Here is a 20,978-nt window from a genome sequence, read left to right on the forward strand (position 1 = left end):
TCAAGGCAATATTAATTGCCAGGCCATCAAAATAGAGTTTTGGCCAGATAGGAGAACCCAAAAACAGAAACGCAAACACAAACTTTCTTGTTTGAAAACAATTTGCTGGGCCAAAAATGTTTAGGCCAGCAAATGGCAAATGGCAAATGCTCATTTAATTGCCCAAGAGGTTGAAGGTCGAGGGTTCCCGATGCCATAAAGGTAAATCACAAGAAATATGAGGGTATTTTCACTTTCGGGTCGCTGCCTCAGCCACATGCTTAATTAAAGCGCTTGGCTTCTTAAGAGTGTCTCGTAAATTACGCGGCATTAAATCGGCCAGAGCGAGATAGGCTATAGTATATAGTCCCCAATGAAAGAAAGAGACGGAAGAGGGCCAAAAAGAAAAGGACAGGCGAGAGGCAAGAGTGCGGCACAGGGCCTGAACTGAAAATGACTTTTTATGTCGCTGCGTCTGGGCTTTTCCTTTTGCCAGCATAAAAATAAAAATAAAATTCAAATAAAATAAAAAGGATAAGCCAAAAAACGCACAAAACCCAAAACAAAATGGGGGAGTATGTGTATGTTTTTTGGGCGAGATGCTGTTCGTAAAAAGGGTTAAAAGGCGACCAACAACAAAAAGCCAGCGAGTGCTCGGCAATAAAGCGCTTTTGCTTTTAATGTTGTGGGCGAAATGGTGGGGAAATGAAGGTGAAGAGATCCTTGAGAGAGCAGCATGCACAGGGGGAAATTCGGGTGCTAAAATTAAGGAAATTTAATATACAAAATTTTGATTTAATATCTATCTAAAAAGCGGTTTTAATTTGCATTTTTTATAAGAAATATTCAACATTTTATGAAAGTGAATTTGAATTTGGCGCTTTAACTTCTGTAAGCCCTTTCTCCCAGTGCATCCCCTTTGGCTGACCCAAATTCCGGCAAAACCCGTAATATCTTACACCTTTTTGTGTCTTGAAGGGGGCCAAAATACATGCATAAGTAAATGGCGCTCAAATGAGTTTGTAAGTGGAAATGAAATGCATATTTATTGTATTTAAATTGCCACCGAGTTTTCCGTCGCATCTTTTTCCACCGGCTAAGCTCAGGTTGTCATGTGAACTTTACTGTTGTTGTTAGTGAGATCAGGGGATTTGGTGAGGGTGGGGGAGCGATGAATCAGCAACAGGACATGCAGCAGAGCGGAAATGGCAGCACGAGCGTTTTTAAAATGGCGCCTGCATTTCCCGACAACCCGCCACCATCTTTTTTTTCCCGTGCAACAATGGACGATGCGCCATTTGCGACTAAAAGCATTGCACGGCAGTTTAGAGTTTTCTTTTCGCGCCAGAAAAGGAAATTGTGTGCGAAGCAAAAGGAAAACTCGGGCAAATGAAGCGGAAAGCTCGCACCGGAGTGTCGCATATGCATACAAAATATATATATTATATATATATATATGTATATGAGAGAGCATAAAATATACACATCAGCAGTCAAGCTTAGGCGGTGCCTCCTGCTGTTGGTGTCATGGCGGAAATGAAATTTTCAGCGCTCCTCAAAAGGCATCAAGTAAACAGTTTTCAACGGCCAAACAGCCTTCAGATGGACAGACACACACACACACAACGCATACACTCGAACAAAATGCCGGACACTTACTGGGCAAGGGATGGTACAGGGAAAAAAAGCCGAGGCAGCCAGGCGGATGAGTGAATAAGTGTCTCTTGATGTTTCTGTTGTTGCCACAGTTGTGTGCAACATTGAAAAATCGTTTTTAAATGGCAATGCCCAGTGGCAACAACAATCGTAACAACAACATGGCCAACAACATCGCCACAAACAACAACAAAAATATGACATACCCATGTCCGTTCGTTTCGTTCGCTTTCAGTGTCCGTTTCCTTGCCTCGCAGCTTCCACTGTGTTCTCCATGGCCAGACCTTAGCACACTTCTCTGATGCACTGAGCAAAAAGCTAACTTGATTCTAAACAATTTGAAGTCATTTCGTGTTAAAAATAATCAAAAATCCTTCCAAATCTCAGCTATTTAGCACCACATTTCTTGTTCCTTTTCTAGTAAAAATAATTCTTATAAAATCATCAAGTCTTTCTTTCAGTGTGCACTGGTCAAAAGATTGGTCACTGGCAAGCAGCCATGGCCGCAAGTGCAACATGCTTGTATTAACCCTCCACACACACACACACCTAACCTTATATACACAGACAGAAAAGGGGGCGAGTTGGAGTAACAGACAGACGACAAATTGCCATTCATATGCAGTTGCACAAAACTCGATGCGAAACTCTAGCACTTTTTCCACTTTTTTCTTCCGACCCCTCACTTGCTGCTGTTATTTCTGCTTTTGGCCTGCATGAGCTGGAACATTATTTTCGGACTTGTGTAAAAAGGGGTTAAGGGGTAAAAAGTGAAAAAGGAAGAGGTTGAGGGCGTCGGAAGCGGAAGAGAAAATCAGTTGCAACTGCAATTGCAGCTGGAAGCACGCCATGAATAATTTAAAGCATATTTTAGTCCATGTCCAGGCATTCGATTAGTATTCAAAGTGACTAAAAATTCAAACTATATTGTGGTTAAAGCAAAGCGATTGATTTGATGGTTTACTTTGGGGGAGATTTGTGATGAGAATTATGGCTTTTAGATGCTCTTTAAGATAAAAACAGAAAATATCTTTAATATTACATAAAAGACCTTTTTTTGTACAATTTCCCCTTTCTACTACTTTAACAACGTTTTTTTAATATTTCATTTTTTATAATGACGACAGGTCAGCACCGAGGAAACGCAGTACATTCGAACACTAGAGAACCTGATTGCATCCCGGCTCAGTCTGAAGCTGCAGCTGCAGGCGATTCACTTTGTGGCCGGCCTCAGTGCCCATGGAAATGGAAATGGTAATGGCAATGGAAATGGCAATGGCAATGGCCTCACAAACGCACTGCACCTGGGTGGCGGCGGAGGTGGTGGTAACGGTAACGGTGGAGGAGGACTCATCTTGCGATGTACAGCGCAAATTGGCGATCTCTATCAGGAGTACAAGGAAATCGAGCTGGGCACACCGCAAAAGGATCCGGTGCCGGCAAGAGGTAAGCCACAAAAGCATAACTGCCGACAGCCACGAGGCATAGAAAGAAAATTTGCCTCCCTGAAGTAGTAAAGATTTGAGATTATTTTCTGACAGAGGCTTTTGAAATACTTTCTTTCCTATGACAATACTAAGTTATGGGCTTTTTGAACACAACTTAAATTACCCAACTTAATCCAACTTTTATTTCTCTCTCTGTAAAAATGCATCTGATTGGTCATTGCAGTGACGCTGTCGTCGGGAACCGGACTCCGTGGCTTCTTGGAGACCTATTTCGCCACATCTTCGGCCCAAGGCAATTGGCGGGCGGCGACGAGGGGCGTGGCCATCTGCCTGGCTGCCATGTTAACCCAACTAATTACTGGTAGCTAAATCGAGGAGTCAGTCGGCCGGAATACATGGATGGCGAATGGGTGTGTGTATGGCTTATCGAACAGCGATGGAAATTAGGGAGCCGTCGGCCGTAAACTGCATTATTTATCTATATCGAATGCAATTTAAATTATACACACACACACACATAGAGAGACAGTGCACACAGATGAGAAGTCCATGTGATTCCCGGTTAAGCTCTCAAATGCACACACATAAACCCTATGAAACTGTAAATATTTGCTTTAATGATGTGAACGGATACACTTAAATGAACTCGCACACCCACACCCACACTCACACACACACACATACATACATACACGAACACGCGACTAATTGTTAATTAATGGATTATTTAATGATGCATAAAATATTGGATAAAATATTAATGTTTCATTTGCATTTAGCTTCAGCCCAAGCGAATATCAACTTAATGTTTAAGTGAAGTAAAAAAAAAAAATTAAATCGTTGAAACGATTGAAAAAAGTTTAAAAAAAAAAACACATAAAAATGTAAACAACTGAAATGCCAATGTCAAGACAAAACCAAAACCAAACAAAAACATTCAAACCAGAATAAACAAGCAGTAATAATCAACTTGGTGCGGTTTTTTTTATTCATTTTGGGATTTCATGGGTTAAAACGGGGCCTTAACAAATGGTTTTTTACATTACATTTAACTTTAAAAAGGTTTGTAGGGAGGTCATTTAATATTTAGTTTTTGTATGAAGTTGAAAATAACAAAATAAAGGCAATAAAATCTTTAAAACTGGCTTAAAAAAACAATTTTTTAAACACAAGTTTGGTTATTAAATATTTCAAATATTTTAATAAACAATGCTACAATATATATATTGTATAAAAACACCCTTTCAGCCTCAATAAAAGACTTCCCCAGCACTTTTCTGACACAAATAAAAACGCTGAAAAATCCTTTCCAAGCTTTTCTCATCGATTTTTAGGCACCCGTTCTTTGGCAGATTAAACTGAAATTTCTAAGTGACACTGCCGAGCTCAGCTGATGACTTTTTCTATCGAAAAGAAAAGGAAAACCAAAAAGTCCTGTCTTTCCTTATCACTTAATGCTGACAAGTGAAACAAATTCGATTTCCAACGCGTTTTCAGCGCGATTTTAAACGCCACAGCGAGTTGGGTCTTGGAAATGGTGCTGCATAGTTTTAGGCCGCTGTCGTTAAATAAACTGCTTGCTGCGAGGGCGACGGCAAGCAGTGCAGAGTAATGCAATTAAAATCAAATATATACAGAGGCCAACAGCTCACCATTTTAGCTTTGCACTTTCCCAAAAAGTCATTAAAAGATAAAATCGCAAAATCAATTAGCCAGAAACTTAAGCTGGTCGCGACTCGGACTACAACTCTTTCTAGGGCCAAAACTGGCTGGGATCAGAGATGCTGACCTAGAGATTTTATAGCTAAAAAGGAAACTAACTAAAAATCGATTGTAAGTATTAAATATTTTTAGCTTAAAACAAATTTTATAAAAAATTGCACTTCTATTAATTTAAGCAGAAACTTACTTTTTAAGTTCAGATAAACCAGATTTCTTGAAAAAAAAAACTTCATTTAAGCTATTTGAATTTCGAATTTAGCTATTTTTTGTTCTGAAATTTTGCCAGAACTATTTGCTGCTGTACTGGAATCGAAGCGAAGACCGAGTTTTGGGCGCCATTTAGCCTGACCATAAATTGCAACACTTTTATCGCCTTCCCAGGCCCGCCTGCTGTTGTCCTTGTGTATGTGTGTGCCCGCCTATTTTTGCCTTTCCCTCTGCTGCTGGTTCTTCTTCTTCTGACTTTGCCGCTGCTGCTGCTGCACAGTTTCCGATTTCCGTTTCCGCTTTTGCGGTGGCCGCCTTGAAACTGGTTTTTATTTGCCGCACACTCGCTCGGCTCGATGCCTGCATAAGTGGGCAGAAATCAGCTCCTCCACTTGGCCACAAAGTTTGCTGTTCGCCGTTCGTTTGGTTTGCTTTTTTGGCAAACGCATTTTTTCATTACTTTTCAACTGGCCGGAGGCCAAAATGCCAGAGCTTCGTGGCCAATGGGTGTTGGATACTGGGAAACTGGGTATACTGGGCAAATGCCTGATGGTAGATGGCAAATGCATTTGCTTGCATGTTAACGGAGGCTGGGATGCCACTTCCGCTGGTCGCCTCATTGGCCACGCCCTCAGATTCCCAGAACCCCATTTTCAGGCGGAAAAGTCTACTACTATATACACCCCGAAAGTCAGCCAAAAGAAGGCAAGGCAGTGCATGAAATACTTTTATGCAATTGAAACGAATTGCGAAAAAATGATTTATGCCACAGCATTAAAGCCCAAATTGGTACTGGCCAGAGGGGGAAGTGGCCATGATGTATTGTTATGCGATACGCTTTATAGGGCAATCGCTATGATAACATTATCCAAATATATGGCAGAGTAAAAAAATTAAGAACTCAACTGTTGGTAAGTCAAATTGCAGTTCAGTGGCTAAAACCGAATTATTTATGAAAAATGTTTATGGGTTCGAGGAAAAATGTTTATAAGTGAAAATTTACTGACTTCAAAGAGTAAAATTTTTGTTTAATTTATAGAGAATTTATTAACGAATTCCTATTTTTAATCAATATTTTAATTATAAATTTGGCGGAATAAAAACTACGAGCTTCCTGGAACTTAGAGCAGAAGAAAGCATTTTTATTACTCGAGTGCCCCATGGAGAGAGATCTCGGTGGGCACTCAGTGTCAGTCTGGGGCAGCTCATTACAGGTCAATTAATTAATTGAAGCCTGCCAAATAGCCGGGCCAGGCTGCCAGCCAATATAGCCATAAAAGTGAATGGCCAACAGAGAACGGAGACCAAAAACAGGGGCCCAGAAAGAGGCATGGCCGGTTGACCAAATGAATTGCCATAATCACTGAAGCAACAGCAGGAGCCACTCACCAATCGAGATAGAGGTAGAGGAGAAGCCGGAGGAGCAGTAGGAACAGTTGGATGAAAATAGTCGAAGGCTATCGGAGGAAATAGAGGAAATATGTGGCCATATGAGCAGGAAAATAGCACATGGAATGACATATTGGCCAACGGATTTGATTCGCCTGGCCGAGTTCATGGCATTTGACCATGGTCATTTGAATTTGACTTTTAATGCCCAACGAATCTGTCAAAGCCCAGAACCCCCCTCTTCACTCTTTTCTCTCAGTGTTGCTACACAATTGCTTCGTTAGTGTTTAAAAACAGAGAGATAGCATTTCCATTTACCATTTCCAAATGGAAGGCTAAAACCTTCAAATTTAAGGATTACGGACATGAAAATGGAGTTTTAATACGCGAATCCATTCTTATGGCCAACACTAGCAACTTTGGTAATTCAGCTAGGCCCATACATTAGCATAAATTTGTCCAACCATTGTCGTGGCCTGATTCCAGGGGCATGTGTCAGGACCCGATTGATGCCATGAATATTTTATTAACATCGGCACGCTTCAACTTTCGACCTCAAATCGAACATATATAAATTGCTTATATATATAATTGAGGGCAATATTATAGCAGTTTTATGTTGAATGAAAATAATATATACATTATATAATGTATATATTAGCAAGACTTTTATGGATTTATCTTTACTTAACTTGAGTTTATAGTCATTATTATTTAGATACTTTTTTTCCCAATCAAAATTCAATGTCAAGGTAAACAAATCAAGGAATCCCATTAAGTTTTTTTTAATTTTTCATTAAAATACTATATTTTTGTCCCTTACTGTAAGTTAGAGACATATGATAAGAAGGGGAAGAAGGCCATGTAATTCCGCCAACTGAATTGGGGAAAATGAAATTTTCGCACGAATTTGCATTGCATATTGTTCGGCGCTTCTACGTGCACTTCGCTGACAAATCGTCATTAATAAAGCCTAGATGAGTGAGTGACTGACGGGTGCTATTTTTTTTCTCTGTATGCCAGGAAGGTAGCAGATTTGTGGGCGTGGCAACAATGGAGGTTCGTTAGTGCTGCAACAAACCTGGCGAACGCCAATCAAAATTCAATTTATTTACGCACACAATTTGATTTTGATATTTTTCACGCAATTTTCGCTGGATTCCTTTCACGTTTTTATTTTATGTTATTTTTTTCTGTGATGTGACTACCTCTGTGAAAATGAAATTTAATTGCAATTTGCTGGAACAACACAAAGAAGAAATTAATTATGGGTGAACTAAAATGATAGCTAATAAGCATTTCCGGCAAAAACTAAAAATTTAATTAATATTCTGGTACGAACAAGAAATTACACGACATAAATTCCGATGCCAAAAATTGCCACCCAGCTAATTACCTAACATAATTTATTTTAATTGTTATCCAGTAAAATAAAAAAAAAAAACAGAACATGCACAGCAAGAAAAAAGGGGATAAATGTGTGGGTATATTATCGGGGAAACAACTAATGTAATATATACTTAAATACACAACGATTTCGTAGTTGTTTTGTGAAAAGTTAAATGTAATTTAATAAACCGAAATTGCGCATTTATGTCGCTTGTTTGTCCTGGCAGCATACAAATATCAATGTATATATTTGCTCTAGTAATTTGCATTTAATTCCGCTATATGCAAATTTTAAATTATATGCCAAGTGCATATATCTCCATATACATAGCATATATATATATACGATTGTGGGTCTTTAATTAAACAGGCATAAATACGCAGATAAAAACGCAGACCTGATCGCTCCCAGTTGCCACAGAAGCCGCAGCCTTTAAGCGCCGTTTAAACTCGCTGGACTTGCGGCCCATCAGCAGCCTGTCAAACGGAAAAGCACTTGTGGGCCAGCTCGCCGGGGGACCTGGCCCAGTCATTTGGATAGCAATGGAGATGGAGATGAAACAGGAGATGGCGATGGAACTGAAAAGGTGATGGAGATGGCGGTGCCGATGGGGTGTAATCAACAGTTCAGCAATTGGACAGCCAACCAAGTGGTTAAGGCAACCAGGCAAGGTGGCAGCATCAGTAAACATGCATTATTGACTGACTAACCATGTCAAAGTTATTTCAGCTTAAAAGTTAAGTTACTGCCTTAAAAAATATTATTAACTTGAAATGCTTCTACAAAATATTTGTTTTTTTCTATAAAATATACTTTTCCTTGAGATTCTTAAAAGAAAATAATGTTTTTCAGTTATCCAGTCACTGACTACAAAGTATATATTGCAAGGGAAATATTTTCAGTTTTGGTATTCAAGTGGAAACCCGACCGAAAATCAGTTAACTGATATATAATGGCATCTCCATGGCCGTTAAACAGACGGAAAAAAGTTGCATTTCATCCGGCACTTTGTCATAATTGTTGAAATGCAATCGTCCGACGACAAGTGTTGACAGTTAATGCACGCAAAGCTGTCAGCCAAACGAAACCAAAGGTCCGCGAGCCAAGCGAGTTACTGTTGTTGCAGTTGCAGTTGCAGCAACTGATGATCCGCAGCCCTTTAAAGCTTTCAATTTGCACACCTGCTGGCGGTTGCACTGAGGGAAACTTGTGTACTTTTATAAAAATAAGTCACAAAGAGAGTAATTTTCATGAAAGTATTTTACTTATTGCATTGTTGTTTTATTTAACATGATTTATTTTACAAATAATTGAAAGATATGCTTGTTTCTGCCAGTGTAACATCATCGCAGCATCACGTAGTCTCGACAGTTGTCTGCTCTGGACGCAAATTCCACAGTCAGAATGCCTAATTGTGGCATGAGCACATGCCCACGCACGGCAAAAGCAGCAGCAGCAACACAGGCAACACAAGCAACACACCTGCATGCAGGTACGTAAGCTCATTACGCATACGCCGTGTGACAGCCAAGCAAACAATGCCAGCACGCTGCCGCCGACGAAGACAGCAGCGGAATCCAGAATCCAGAGTGGCAGTAGCAACAGCAACAAGAACATCCCAACTGCAGCTGCAACATAACCACATCATAAACGTTGCAACCACAGTTGCACGCATGAATTAAGCATTCCGCAAAAGTAACTGCAGTGCAGCGAGTGTAATGCGTGGCAATTGCCAGGGACGACTTTGGGCTCTCAGCTTTGGGCCAAAACACGTACATGGCTCGCTGAAATGTCCCTGTGCCTGTTCCTTGTTTGCTCGTCTCGCTGCTGTGTCGGCATCGGCGGCATTGGCGGCTAACCTTTAGCTAAAGTTCAACAAAGTTGCAACACAGCTGCACTTGGATGCTGGACGCCAGCGATTTATCATGGAGAATGCAGGGCGATTACACTCGAAAAATTAGATATGTAAAGGCAATTAAAGATATTTCTTAAAGGAGACCTATGAATATGTTACCTATAAGGATGATAAATACTTATATCAACAAGAGTTTTCCTTTTCCACTTAGCTTAATAACTCCTTAACATCCGAAAGCGTAACCCAAAGGGTTACCAAGAATTTGACTACCTTCACAATAGATCTTTAGCTTTTCCTTTAAATATTATAAAACTGCACTATTCCCAGCTTATACTTTTAATTTATAATCAAAATTCTGAAAGTGCAGACGGTGGACTTTTCACAATTGCCATGCAAAGCGCGCGGTCTTGTCTCAGATGCGATTCACGGCTAAAATTTATAAGCGCAAATTCTCTTGGCATGGCTAAATCAATTGCAATTGCTAGTATGGCAGAGTATTTCTTTGAAAAATTCAATTGCCAATTGTCAATGTTATTTTATTTGCGCGCCTTTCCGTTGACTATAAATTTATCCTGGTCAACGGCAGCAGCTGCCAGCCAGCAACTCCAGACTGCTTGATACCCAATTCGGAAATGGCCAAAACTAAACTTTGAGAAAAAGAAACAGAGAGAAAGTTGCCTTAAAACCTAATGGGCAGCTAAAAAGAAATAATAATAGCAAAAAAAACAGAAAGAGAAAAACATTTGCCACAAAACTCTACGGCCGCAGTAAATTCAGTGCAGCAACAACAATGGTAATAACTTCATTTCCGTGACTGTCCTGCATGGCAGCCTGAGTGTATATAGTATTGTCCTTGTAGTCCTTAGCCTTCCGTAATTGTTTTTTATTTCCTCGCTTTTGCCGTGTGTGTGTGTGTTACCTTAAAAAAATGTGAAATTCTTTCCCTCCAGCTCTTATTTAGTTTTTTATTCTGAAAATATTAGTGTGTTTTGCACACTCTCTCAATTCCGGCTTTTGTCTTTTTTATTTGCGGCTTGCTTCCGCTTTTCTACGGACTCTTGGCCAAATTTTATTTACGCATTTTATTCGATTAAAGTTTGGGTCTCTCTCTCTCTCTCTAGAAAATTGCGTAATAGAGCGATGTCAAATTTAATTTGACAAGGATGTTGAAAGGTATGATGAGCAAGGACTAAGGATGAAAAATATTTCGGCCGAAAGGCATAAACTGATTTCAATAATCTGTAGTAAATTTAAGGTTTCGAAGAAAATGTTAATAGAATAAAGTTAGAAAAATCCTATACCCAATTTTCTAATTAAACATTTTCCCAAGAATGAGTATATTTTCACACACCACTCAATAATTTTCCACTTACATTTTGCATTCAAAGAATTTTCCTTTTGTCGATTAGAAAACGCAGAAACTTATTTTCCAAGATTTAGCGAATAGAATGGGGAAAATTATGCGAGCAACTTTACGGGAGGCCTTACAAATTATTTCTACATTCAATTAAGCGAATCTTTAGAAATTCATGGCAAATGCTTCAGATTATGTAAATAAGAGATTCTACAAGAACACCACACACACACAGTACACTCACACATGTTCAGCACTTGAGCAAATTAACAAAATTTCAATCACACTTCATTAGCAGAGAGAAATTTGCCTGTGTTGCATATGCTGAAGTACGAAGGAAAACTGGAAGTTTGTGTATGTGTGGGAGTGTGGTGCCAACTACACAATGGTTGGTGATGGGTTTCTGGGGGTGAGATGGGTGGATGGTGCTCATGTGACAACACACCGCACATTTAGCAAATGAAATGCTTCAAGAGGCAGCCGACGCTGATGATGACGGCACAGGAACATTGGAATTAGCAGTCAAATTGCTGAATATTTAAGCAAACTTACTAGTTGAGATACTAAAAAGGGAAATAAAAATAGCCAGTTTACCCTTGCAAATTAATTGTTACTAAGCAGGCAGATATTTTCCTAATGAGTATAGCTTTTCTATCCCGAAATATTGGTTATAGTGATCAGAGTTGTTGCACCTGTAAGCCTCCTTCAAACTGGAATTCTTTGAGAAATCTTATTAAAGTTTGCTGATAAAAGGAAGGTTATACTAATTTATTAACTACTACTACTTAGCAAATTAATATCCCTTAAGCTAAAAACATTTTTAAGGTCTTAGTAAATGGTAGTTTTTACCTTAACTCTACTTTTATGAATCAGGTACCTCTTTTTCAGGTTACTTTTAATTACTTTAACTACCACCGACAAGGCAGACAGATAAATATTTCTGAAAGACTTGAGCAATGTTTGGCCAGCCAGGGAACTGTATAAATATTAGAGGGAATACCAAAACACAAGCCCCAAGCCGCATAAATTGAGATTTTTTTATCCGAACGAGAGGTGCATAAAATCCTAAATGCTCTTAAAAATATTATGCGGTTGCCTTGCCAGGAAGTGATGTGTGGGTGATGGTTGGGTTTTCGGTTTTTGGTTTTTTTTGGGGGTGCCAAGAGGGGGCTTACCGAGTGTGTGTGTGTGTGTGCTGCGACTTCACATATTGCCCCTGGCGCCACTAAAATATTATTTCATGAAATTTGCTTAAGGATGCAGCAGCATCAGCATCAGCGGCTGTGGCAGCCAAAAAGTTTGCTTATCCTTGAAAGTTTATTTTGTGCCGGAAATAAACAAAATTGCGCTCGTTTGCCGCCGCCCCACATGGGTTATAGTTGCCCCCGTTTTTATGTGTTGTAGTTGTTGTAGTGGCTGATGTGATGCCGATGGTGGTGCAAACCCAAATGCATCATCATAATAAGTGGTGCGAGCTGAACAGATGGGGAGAGCCAATGCAAACAGGTGTGGCAGCGAACCTGTCGCCTGCTTTATTGGCTGCTTCAAGACTTTAAAAGTTGGGTGTAGTGGAAGCATATCTTTTTGATTTAAGAGCTTATATGGAGTGGTAGCTCTAATATATACAATTGTTATCCATATTCAGCTGCTTGATCAGAAAAACCTTGAAAAAAAACCTTTCTACTTAAAAGGAATTCCAGTTTTTGAGAAAAATTCCTTCTGCCGAAAAGAAATCTTCATCATTTAAGGTACCTCAAAATAAACTCTAACAAAAGAAACATTTCCCATTTGTTGAAGTCTCTCGAGCCAGCATACTTCCCAAATAAAATGTCTCCCAAATAATGCTTTTATTGTCTGGGTATTTTTTAAAGAAAACGCTTTTTCCTTCTGGCCAAAACGTCAGCATCTTAAAAGTATATTAAAGTGCTTATCTTTCCTTTGAAAGCAGAGTACTTAAAAGCTAGCTTTAAGACCATCAAAACAGTTTTATAACTTTAATTTTCTAATAAAATATATTCTGTAGAAACTAAATTGAACACTTTAAGTTAAGATTTACGACTTTGTGCATTTAGAAAATGTAAAGGCCTAAAAACTCTAAACTAACTTTATTCTTTGGACTTCAAAAGCCAATCACTGTATCAATTTTCCTCTGATTTTTCTTTCAGTGCCCGCCCTCGCATTTGACAACCTGCGTTAGCCTTGGCAGAAGCTCTTGAAGAACTCAGGACTCTTCAGTTGACGGCCGGCGGCGTCTTCTGTTCGTCGGGCCAACTAAAATAAATACACAATGTTGTAATTTAGAAGAATATTTGCACAGCAATTATTTTCATAGCAGTGGCCGCAGTCGAGCGGTAACAAGGCCAAAAACAAAAGTGAATTGTTGGCCCCAACCACGGGACATAAGATCTCCGAGTCCAGTTTCCCGGGCAGAGGCCACTGCGAAAACATTTAATTGTTATTTTTACCAAATGAATGGCAAACGGCCCGCAGCACACGACACAAATTGCGGTGTGCTCATTACGACAATGTGCTCTTGGCCAAAGGGAAGAGTATGGGAAATGGGTTGACTCCATCGCAAAAGGTCTGGGAGGGAGCTTGGAGGAAGGATGATGGCATCACCATTCGCCATCACCATCAAGCAGACAGGGAAGAATGGACCACAAACGCTAACGCATCTGCCATCTTTCATGCCTGGCCTGGCACACACTTAGGAAAAAGGAAGGTTAATGGATTGGAACTTTTAATATAAGATTTAATTAACTAATTTGGGAGACAAACCACAAATCTAAGTGGAATTTACTATTCAAGTTTTATATACCCGTTCTTATGTAGGTAACTTCACTTCACCCAACTAACCCCTTTTTCCTAACAGTGCACTTTTCCTGTGTTGCCGCTCGACAAAGCTACATTGTTGCGTCGACCTGCGGCTGTGTGGAACGCATTGAAGCGAGTTGGCCAAGTGGAGCACTTCATTGCGTGCCCTGTGCCATATTTTTTCCACTAATTAAAATAAACAAAATGCCAGAAAACCCACAAACTGGGCATCTCATCGCATCATCTGCATCTGCATCTGGTATGCAACGGGAGGACGACAGGAAAGTCAGTTTGTCGCTGTGGGAATGTGGCATCCTAGATGTTAGATGTTTGGTTTTTAAGAGGAAAGTGGCACAAGGTTGTGCTTGGCCCCAACCGCAGTGGACAGCAAACAGCGTTGATGGATATAGTTGGCGACCTGTCCTGGCATTGACATCCTTTTGACCGTATCAATGGCGAAAACCCGACAGAACAGTGAACTCTATGGCAGAAGTTTTACCCGCCAACAATTACGAGCAATTAGCCGGAGTTCTCTCAACTCCCCAGTCCCAGTAACCCCAGGCGATACATGCTCAAATTACGTATACGTAGGTTGAATAAGTAAAAAGTTGGGAAAATGACTAAGGGATACCCATTGTGATGTAAGATTTTAAAGAAAGATTAGATTTTGTATCGCCTAAATGAAATTTCTAATTAAAAATGACAACTTTGACTCTTAGAATACCTAAACACGGATTTCAGATGAAATTTTCATTAACTCTTTTTCGACCAACCAAGATGTTTGCCACTTTGAAATAGAAAATACCTTAATTAACCTTACTTAATGGTTTCTGGCAAATATAAAAAAATAAATACCTTCATTTACTAGTCTCAAAATCACTTCCTTTTATCATTTACATCTATAATATACCCTTGGAATATAAAACCATGAGAATAAAAACTGATTGAGAAGTGCAAGCACCAACAGCAAATTAAACACTGCCCTGCAGGGTGGCACTTGTCTGAACAGTACACTATACTCTCATTACGATTTCACATAATAATTTTAATAACAACTTTTTAATTGCTTATTCATGTACCGCCAACGAAAACTGCTGACGGACCAGAGTCCGAGTTCTTAACGAAAGGAATGGAAAGGAAAGGATCTTAGCTCAGTGCTGACTGGCCCTGGCATAAACTTTTGCTTTTTAAATGTTTCTTTATTAGTTGCTGTAATTGTTTTTTGTTTTTTCCCAGGGATGAAGATGGGCAAATGGGCAATGGGGAATACTTTTTGGGTGGTGCTGGAACACCGAACACGGATTCAACTCTGATGCTGCGGTGGCTGTGGTTTCGTCTTGTTTTTGCTTCATCAAAGAAATCGAGACTTGAGTTCTGAAAACTTTACGCGAAGTGCAGCTGCAACAAAGTTGGCCAAGAAATATGTAGCTGTAGGAAATTTCATTGTTCTCCTCCTCGTTTTTGGGACTGCTGTTTTGCCTTATTTTATTTATATATATATATATTTATTTTTTTGCCTTACGCTCCTTGTTGTTGTAATTGTTTTGTCTTTTGTAAGCACACCGGAAATGCTCCAATTTTGTGTTGGACCGTTGCGGAAATGCTTGGCAGCCACACCACAAAAGCAAAAAACCGAATCTCGTTATGTGTACATACATATTTATGTACCTACTCATTTATAGTGTTAAATTTATACCTATTATGCAAGCATTACAGTCGAAGGTCTTTAAACTGTAGAAGAAAGGCAGTTTCAGTTTTTAAAGCTAAAAATACAAATCAAATTTATGGAATATTAAATGGCTTTTGCTAAATAAATAGTTATAAAAATAGGCTATAAACAAGTAAAGGACACATAAATGATATTGAAGTGATAGGTTTTAAATGAAAATCTTTTCTTTTAAACTTTTTTGTAGCTTTTTAATTGAAAATCTTTTTTTTGTTTATTTATTGAGTGCAATCTTTCACCAAGACAGACTTTTTGTTATCTCATCCTGAATAAATATAAGTTTCTCTGTCCAATCCTAAGGCTCTTTATTTCTTTTTTTAGAGTAAACCCGATTGGTATAAAACTGTGTTAAATGCCTGCCTTACACACTTGACTGTGTATTTATATTTTCTTCCAACAAAACACCAAAAATTCCAACTGCAATTTGCGCCTTTGTTTTGCTGCCCGAGTAGAAGTTTCTTTTGGCCAAAAACTTTTGGCAACAAAACAACGAAAATAGTCAAAGCCAGACGCCAACCAAACACCTAAAACCAAAATACAAAATGCATCATGGAATGGAGGAAAAACCCATCCCGCAAACTGCCAAAGAACACATAAATAAATATATTTACGTGTGAATACACAAACAACAAGAAATTCTGAATCACAACTAAATTAAAGAAATGCTTTCGGCGACAAAATATTTTCCGTCGAGAGGCGGAGGCATGAAGAAACTTGTAGCAGGAAGGGCGGTAAGTGTCGAATTTAGCAGCTGCATGTGTTCTAGGAATTTGCGCTATCAACATTAGCATGTTTGTCCAAATAGGAAATGCAATTTATTTTCAGCAAAGAAGCGCAGAAATATACATATTTATATTCTCACAAATACTTTTAATAATTTATTCATTTTATTTAGTCTTGTTTTTAGAATGCTAAATTGTTTATTTTAATTTTCATAGAAAGGTAATAGCATCAAAGAGATTGGGGCCAATGGGCACTATTAAGTTTAATTTATTGTAATTAAGAAAGTTTTTAAATAAATTAAAAAAACCTTCATTTAATTCCTGTAAAGATTTACTTTTAAAATTGGGAATTATCCTGCTTCTATATAATGATGTACGATAACCGGAAGCCAGTGAAAGGTAATGCCCTAAGCCCAGTGCGTCGTAGACTCAATCCTCCGTCCGCAATTCAATGACAAGCTGATAACAGTTTAGCACAAGTTAATTGCCACGAGCAAATAAACGAGCAACAGTACTGCGAAAGACAAGGATATATGGATGGAGGGGATATTGGCGTGATGAGGGATATATAAGGGATAAGGGGAGTAAGGGAAATACAAGGGGAAGCCACAATCGCATATCCATGTATTAACACATTGGGGGATCAGGTGATGGACGGCGGCCATGATGTTGACATGTGTAAGTAAACTGGAGCGCACAAATCGATGGCCAAATGGCAGAGACATTCGCAGTGGCAGAGGCAGAGTCAGCGGCAAGGGAACTCGACACATGCCGCCAGTGGCAACAACAATTGGCAATCGCCAGGCAGCAGCTAACAACATCGAAGAGCGCCAAGCAGCAACAGCTCATTAGATTAATGACGCTGGTAATGGATTAGCGAGCATCGAAGGCGACACCGCGCTACTGGACAATGCAGGATGGACTTTGGACTATGGATGTGGGGACAGAGGATGTCTATGGTCGTTGGCCGACAGGCGACTTTGTCGTCGGCGTCACTTTGTCTAAGCTGGCAACCAAACAGCAGCACGTAATTAGTGCCATAGGTCGGGTTCGCGTTTTGGGTTTGGGTTTTGGGATTGGAATTGGGGTTGGGAAAACTAGAAACCTGCCAAATGGCCAACTGATGCCAGCTGCACAGGAACAAATTTGAAGTTAACTTATGTTCTGTGATTTTAGCCTGATACATTGGCCCACAAAACAAAGTTACCGCTTTCGTTATCTTAAGCACTTTAAAACAATAACTGTATGTTATATATTAGTGTGTATTTATATTATTTCATAAATAAAAACAAAATCACAATCGCAAGTATAAGAGCAAAATTTAACACGCAGCTGTTGTGAAAAGCTAACTGTTTCTGTCTACATTATCCAACACTATCATATGGCAGAACAGTGGGTACACCAACCTAAATATCGTTAAAAAAAAAATTAAATATATATATATATCAGTGCAATATAATAAATGCAACTGTATTGATTTAACAAATTTATATGTTAAGTATGTTTAAAAAATTTTTTAATTTCCTGTCATTTGCCAATTCAAAAGTTATCTTTCCATTCATCTTTGGTTCTCATTTATTTTGCGATATTCAGTGCTTAAAAACGTGTTAAGCAGTTTACAGTTATGCGCTAATATCTTAAGAACAAAAACTTTATAATTTGTCCTATGTTAAAAACGAGTTATCAATAAAGTTTATGTTCCATGAAAAGTGATCCACGTGCTAGATAATGTTGTGATAGGTTAATTAATGAGTTTTAAGAAGCAACAAAACAGTAGGTAACATATGGAAACAAAAACAAAAACCAGTTAATATATCACGTTATTTTCGTCTGCTTTTTAAATTATTGCAATTCTATTTAGACCTGTTTTTAATTTAAGCTTGTGGAAACATTTGGCTTTCTATTTTGTGGTTCTTTAACCAATTTAAGTTTTACGTTAGTATAACTTTGCCCGGCGACCTGCATAAACCTTTATTCCTGATTTGATCTAGCATTATCCACTATTTGCTATTAATAAGTAAATTACACCTTTACAGGAAATATCGAAATGGAAAACTACAGATTCGGAACCATTGACTATATCGTATTTCTGGGCGTGACGGTTATATCGACCGGAACGGGCATATATATTGGTGCCTTAAAGTAATTTAAAATCTACATATGTATATTATCTGAAGTATTTTAATCAGTTTCTATGTAAATATTCTAGAAAACCAAAAGAAACACTTAAAAAGGTTAACATTTCCGAACCACAAAATCTTTTAGATAGCAGTGGAAAAAGAAATGTAAGTCCGTGCAAGATAGACGAATTTCTTATGGGTTCCCGAAATATGACTGTGGTTCCGGTAGCCCTAAGTCTAATTGGAAGGTAAGCTACTATACATATTATTCGTTTATAGTAAATGTGCAAATATTAATAATACTCTCTCTCTCTCTTAAGTTCCTTATCGGGCGTTACCATTATAGGCACCCCACCGGAGATTTACCATTATGGCACCCAATATTTTTTCATCATCCTAGCCATTTTCCTGCAAGGATTTGCCGTTTCCTATGTTTTTCTACCCGTGTACTGGGCCCTCAAAATTAGCTCTGCATACGAGGTTGGAATTCCAATATTTCTATCCGAATTTATTACATATTTCTAAATCATTATAGTATCTGGAAATGCGCTTCCATCGGAGTGTTAGGAGCATTCTTTCTTTCATTTATGTTTTGTCTACAGTAAGTAAAACCTAACACCCAGATCTTAACAATGTAATCAATGATAAAATTGTAGATAACATATCTACCATTCCTTATTTATCTTCCGGCGTTAGCTTTGAATCAGGGTAAGTTTTTTTTTCACCAATTTAAATACAGTTTATGAATAATCTTTATGGCTTTTAGTTTCTGGCATTAATGCTCACCTGATTGAACTGGTTATGATATTCTCTTGCGTTATGTACACTTTTGTGGTAGGTTTTTGGCCATCATTTATAAAATTCTCTAATTTTAAATTATTTTAAATGTGTATATGTTGTTATTACAGGGAGGTCTTAAAGCTGTAGTTCACACAGATGTCTGGCAAGTGGTTGTTATGTTTCTTTCCATGCTGACGATTGCCGTTGTATCAACATATTACTCCAGTGGCTTAGGCGCTATTTTCGAGGATGCGCAAAATGGAGGACGTTTAATATGGGACAATACTAGTCCCTCACTATATACTCGTCATACAGTTTGGAGCGTTATCATCGGTAGCTTCTCATTCTGGACATCCATAAATGCCGTAGGTCAACATATGGTGCAGCGATATATGTCACTGCCTTCGCTAAAGAAATCCCGAGAAGCCTCCTGGCTTTACACCATTGGAGTTTGTATCTTTGTGGCTCTTTGTTGTTTCTCGGGATTGTTAATTTATTCGAAGTACAAGGACTGCGATCCATTGAGTGCTGGAATGATTATGGTGGGTAATCATATTATTTTAAAATATAACCTGGTTAACAGAATTGATTTCCAGAAAGATGATCAACTCCTACCGCTCTTTGTGGTCCAAAGTATGGGCCATATTTATGGAATTCCTGGTTTGTTTATAGCCGGAATATTTGGAGCTGGACTAAGTTCACTCTCCTCGTGTTTCAATACTCTTGCAATGGTTTTTTTGGAGGACATAGTTCGAGGGTTCTTTAAGATGCATCCTAGCGAAAGAGTCTCAACAATTTTGATAAAATCCAGCATTATTTTCCAGGGAATTATTGCCTTCCTTCTTGTATTTCTTCTCCAGTCCCTGAGCGGCATTCTGAGTGTTTGCAATTCAATTTCATCCATTACGGCTGGCAGTGCTTTTGGCATTTTTACCCTTGGAATGCTGGTTCCCTGGGCAAATACAACAGGTACAGTGGTGGGTGGGATATTTAGTTTCTCTTAACAGCATGGATTTCTTTTGGATCTCAATTCGCCGCTGTATCGGGACAACTTAAATCTCAAATGTTTCCTGTTTCTGTGGAGGGATGTATGGGAAACATGACTAGCCCTCAAGAACTTTATGTGGATGAGGATCAAGTGTTTCCATTATACCGTCTATCCTACCACTGGGTAAATCCAATTGGAGTCGTCACAACCCTGGTTGTGGGATCCTTGGTCTCTCTCATAACAAAACCGACTGATATTAAGACATTACGTTCGGAACTGATATCGCCAGTGATTCATAGGTTTTTATATTAATAATCAATTATCTTATATATCTATCTTAATTGATTTTCCTTTTTCAGATTCCTGCCAAAGGAATGTTTCGCAGATCTTAGCGATAAGAATAACACACAACAAAACCTACTATAATAGTTTTGTAAATAATAATATAGATTTAATAGTAGGACATTTTGTTAACATTAAGAATATTTGTATAAATTTGTTATTTGTATAAATATTTTCAATTTTTAAAATACTTTTTGAAGTACATCGAAACTGGCCATTTGTTTAAACATTTGATGAAACCCACTGACGTTAAATGCACATTTAATTTAGCATTTTGAGCTTAAGCCCACAGGCTTTCTTTAAAATTAATGATACTTATTTAATCTTAACAACCGAGACGCTGATGAAACAAGAAACTTATTCACTGACCAATTCGCCATGACGATGTTCTTTATAATATCAATAATAACTTAAGCATCTTTTGCGTTCTGTTCCCCTTTCGGCCGACATCCGCTGCATTTCAATTAGGCCGCTTCTGCACATCGG

The 20,978-nt window shown here is 38.6% G+C and overlaps 2 protein-coding genes across 2 annotated transcripts in view; both read left to right on the top strand.

Moving 5' to 3' along the window:
• Positions 1 to 4,134, top strand: part of LOC108117292 — a 35,016-nt gene extending 30,882 nt beyond the window's left edge. Inside the window, exons 6-7 of the mRNA XM_017229648.2 lie at positions 2,763 to 3,081; positions 3,307 to 4,134. Coding sequence (XP_017085137.2) covers positions 2,763 to 3,081; positions 3,307 to 3,452 — 465 coding nt within the window. The 3' untranslated portion in view covers positions 3,453 to 4,134. The remainder of the gene's footprint in view (positions 1 to 2,762; positions 3,082 to 3,306) is intronic.
• Positions 4,135 to 17,876: 13,742 nt separating this feature from the next.
• Positions 17,877 to 20,694, top strand: LOC108117040 (sodium-coupled monocarboxylate transporter 2). The gene is given in 11 exon segments (XM_017229210.2): positions 17,877 to 18,035; positions 18,299 to 18,404; positions 18,472 to 18,630; positions 18,703 to 18,862; positions 18,918 to 18,983; positions 19,039 to 19,090; positions 19,149 to 19,216; positions 19,291 to 19,704; positions 19,759 to 20,155; positions 20,158 to 20,449; positions 20,510 to 20,694. Coding segments are annotated over 11 exon segments (1,806 nt in total). The 5' UTR covers positions 17,877 to 18,010; the 3' UTR covers positions 20,577 to 20,694.
• Positions 20,695 to 20,978: the final 284 nt, after the last annotated feature.

The sequence above is a fragment of the Drosophila eugracilis genome, unplaced genomic scaffold, assembly GCF_018153835.1.
Source record: "Drosophila eugracilis isolate 14026-0451.02 unplaced genomic scaffold, ASM1815383v1 contig_75, whole genome shotgun sequence".
In the NCBI taxonomy this organism is placed as follows: domain Eukaryota; kingdom Metazoa; phylum Arthropoda; class Insecta; order Diptera; family Drosophilidae; genus Drosophila; species Drosophila eugracilis.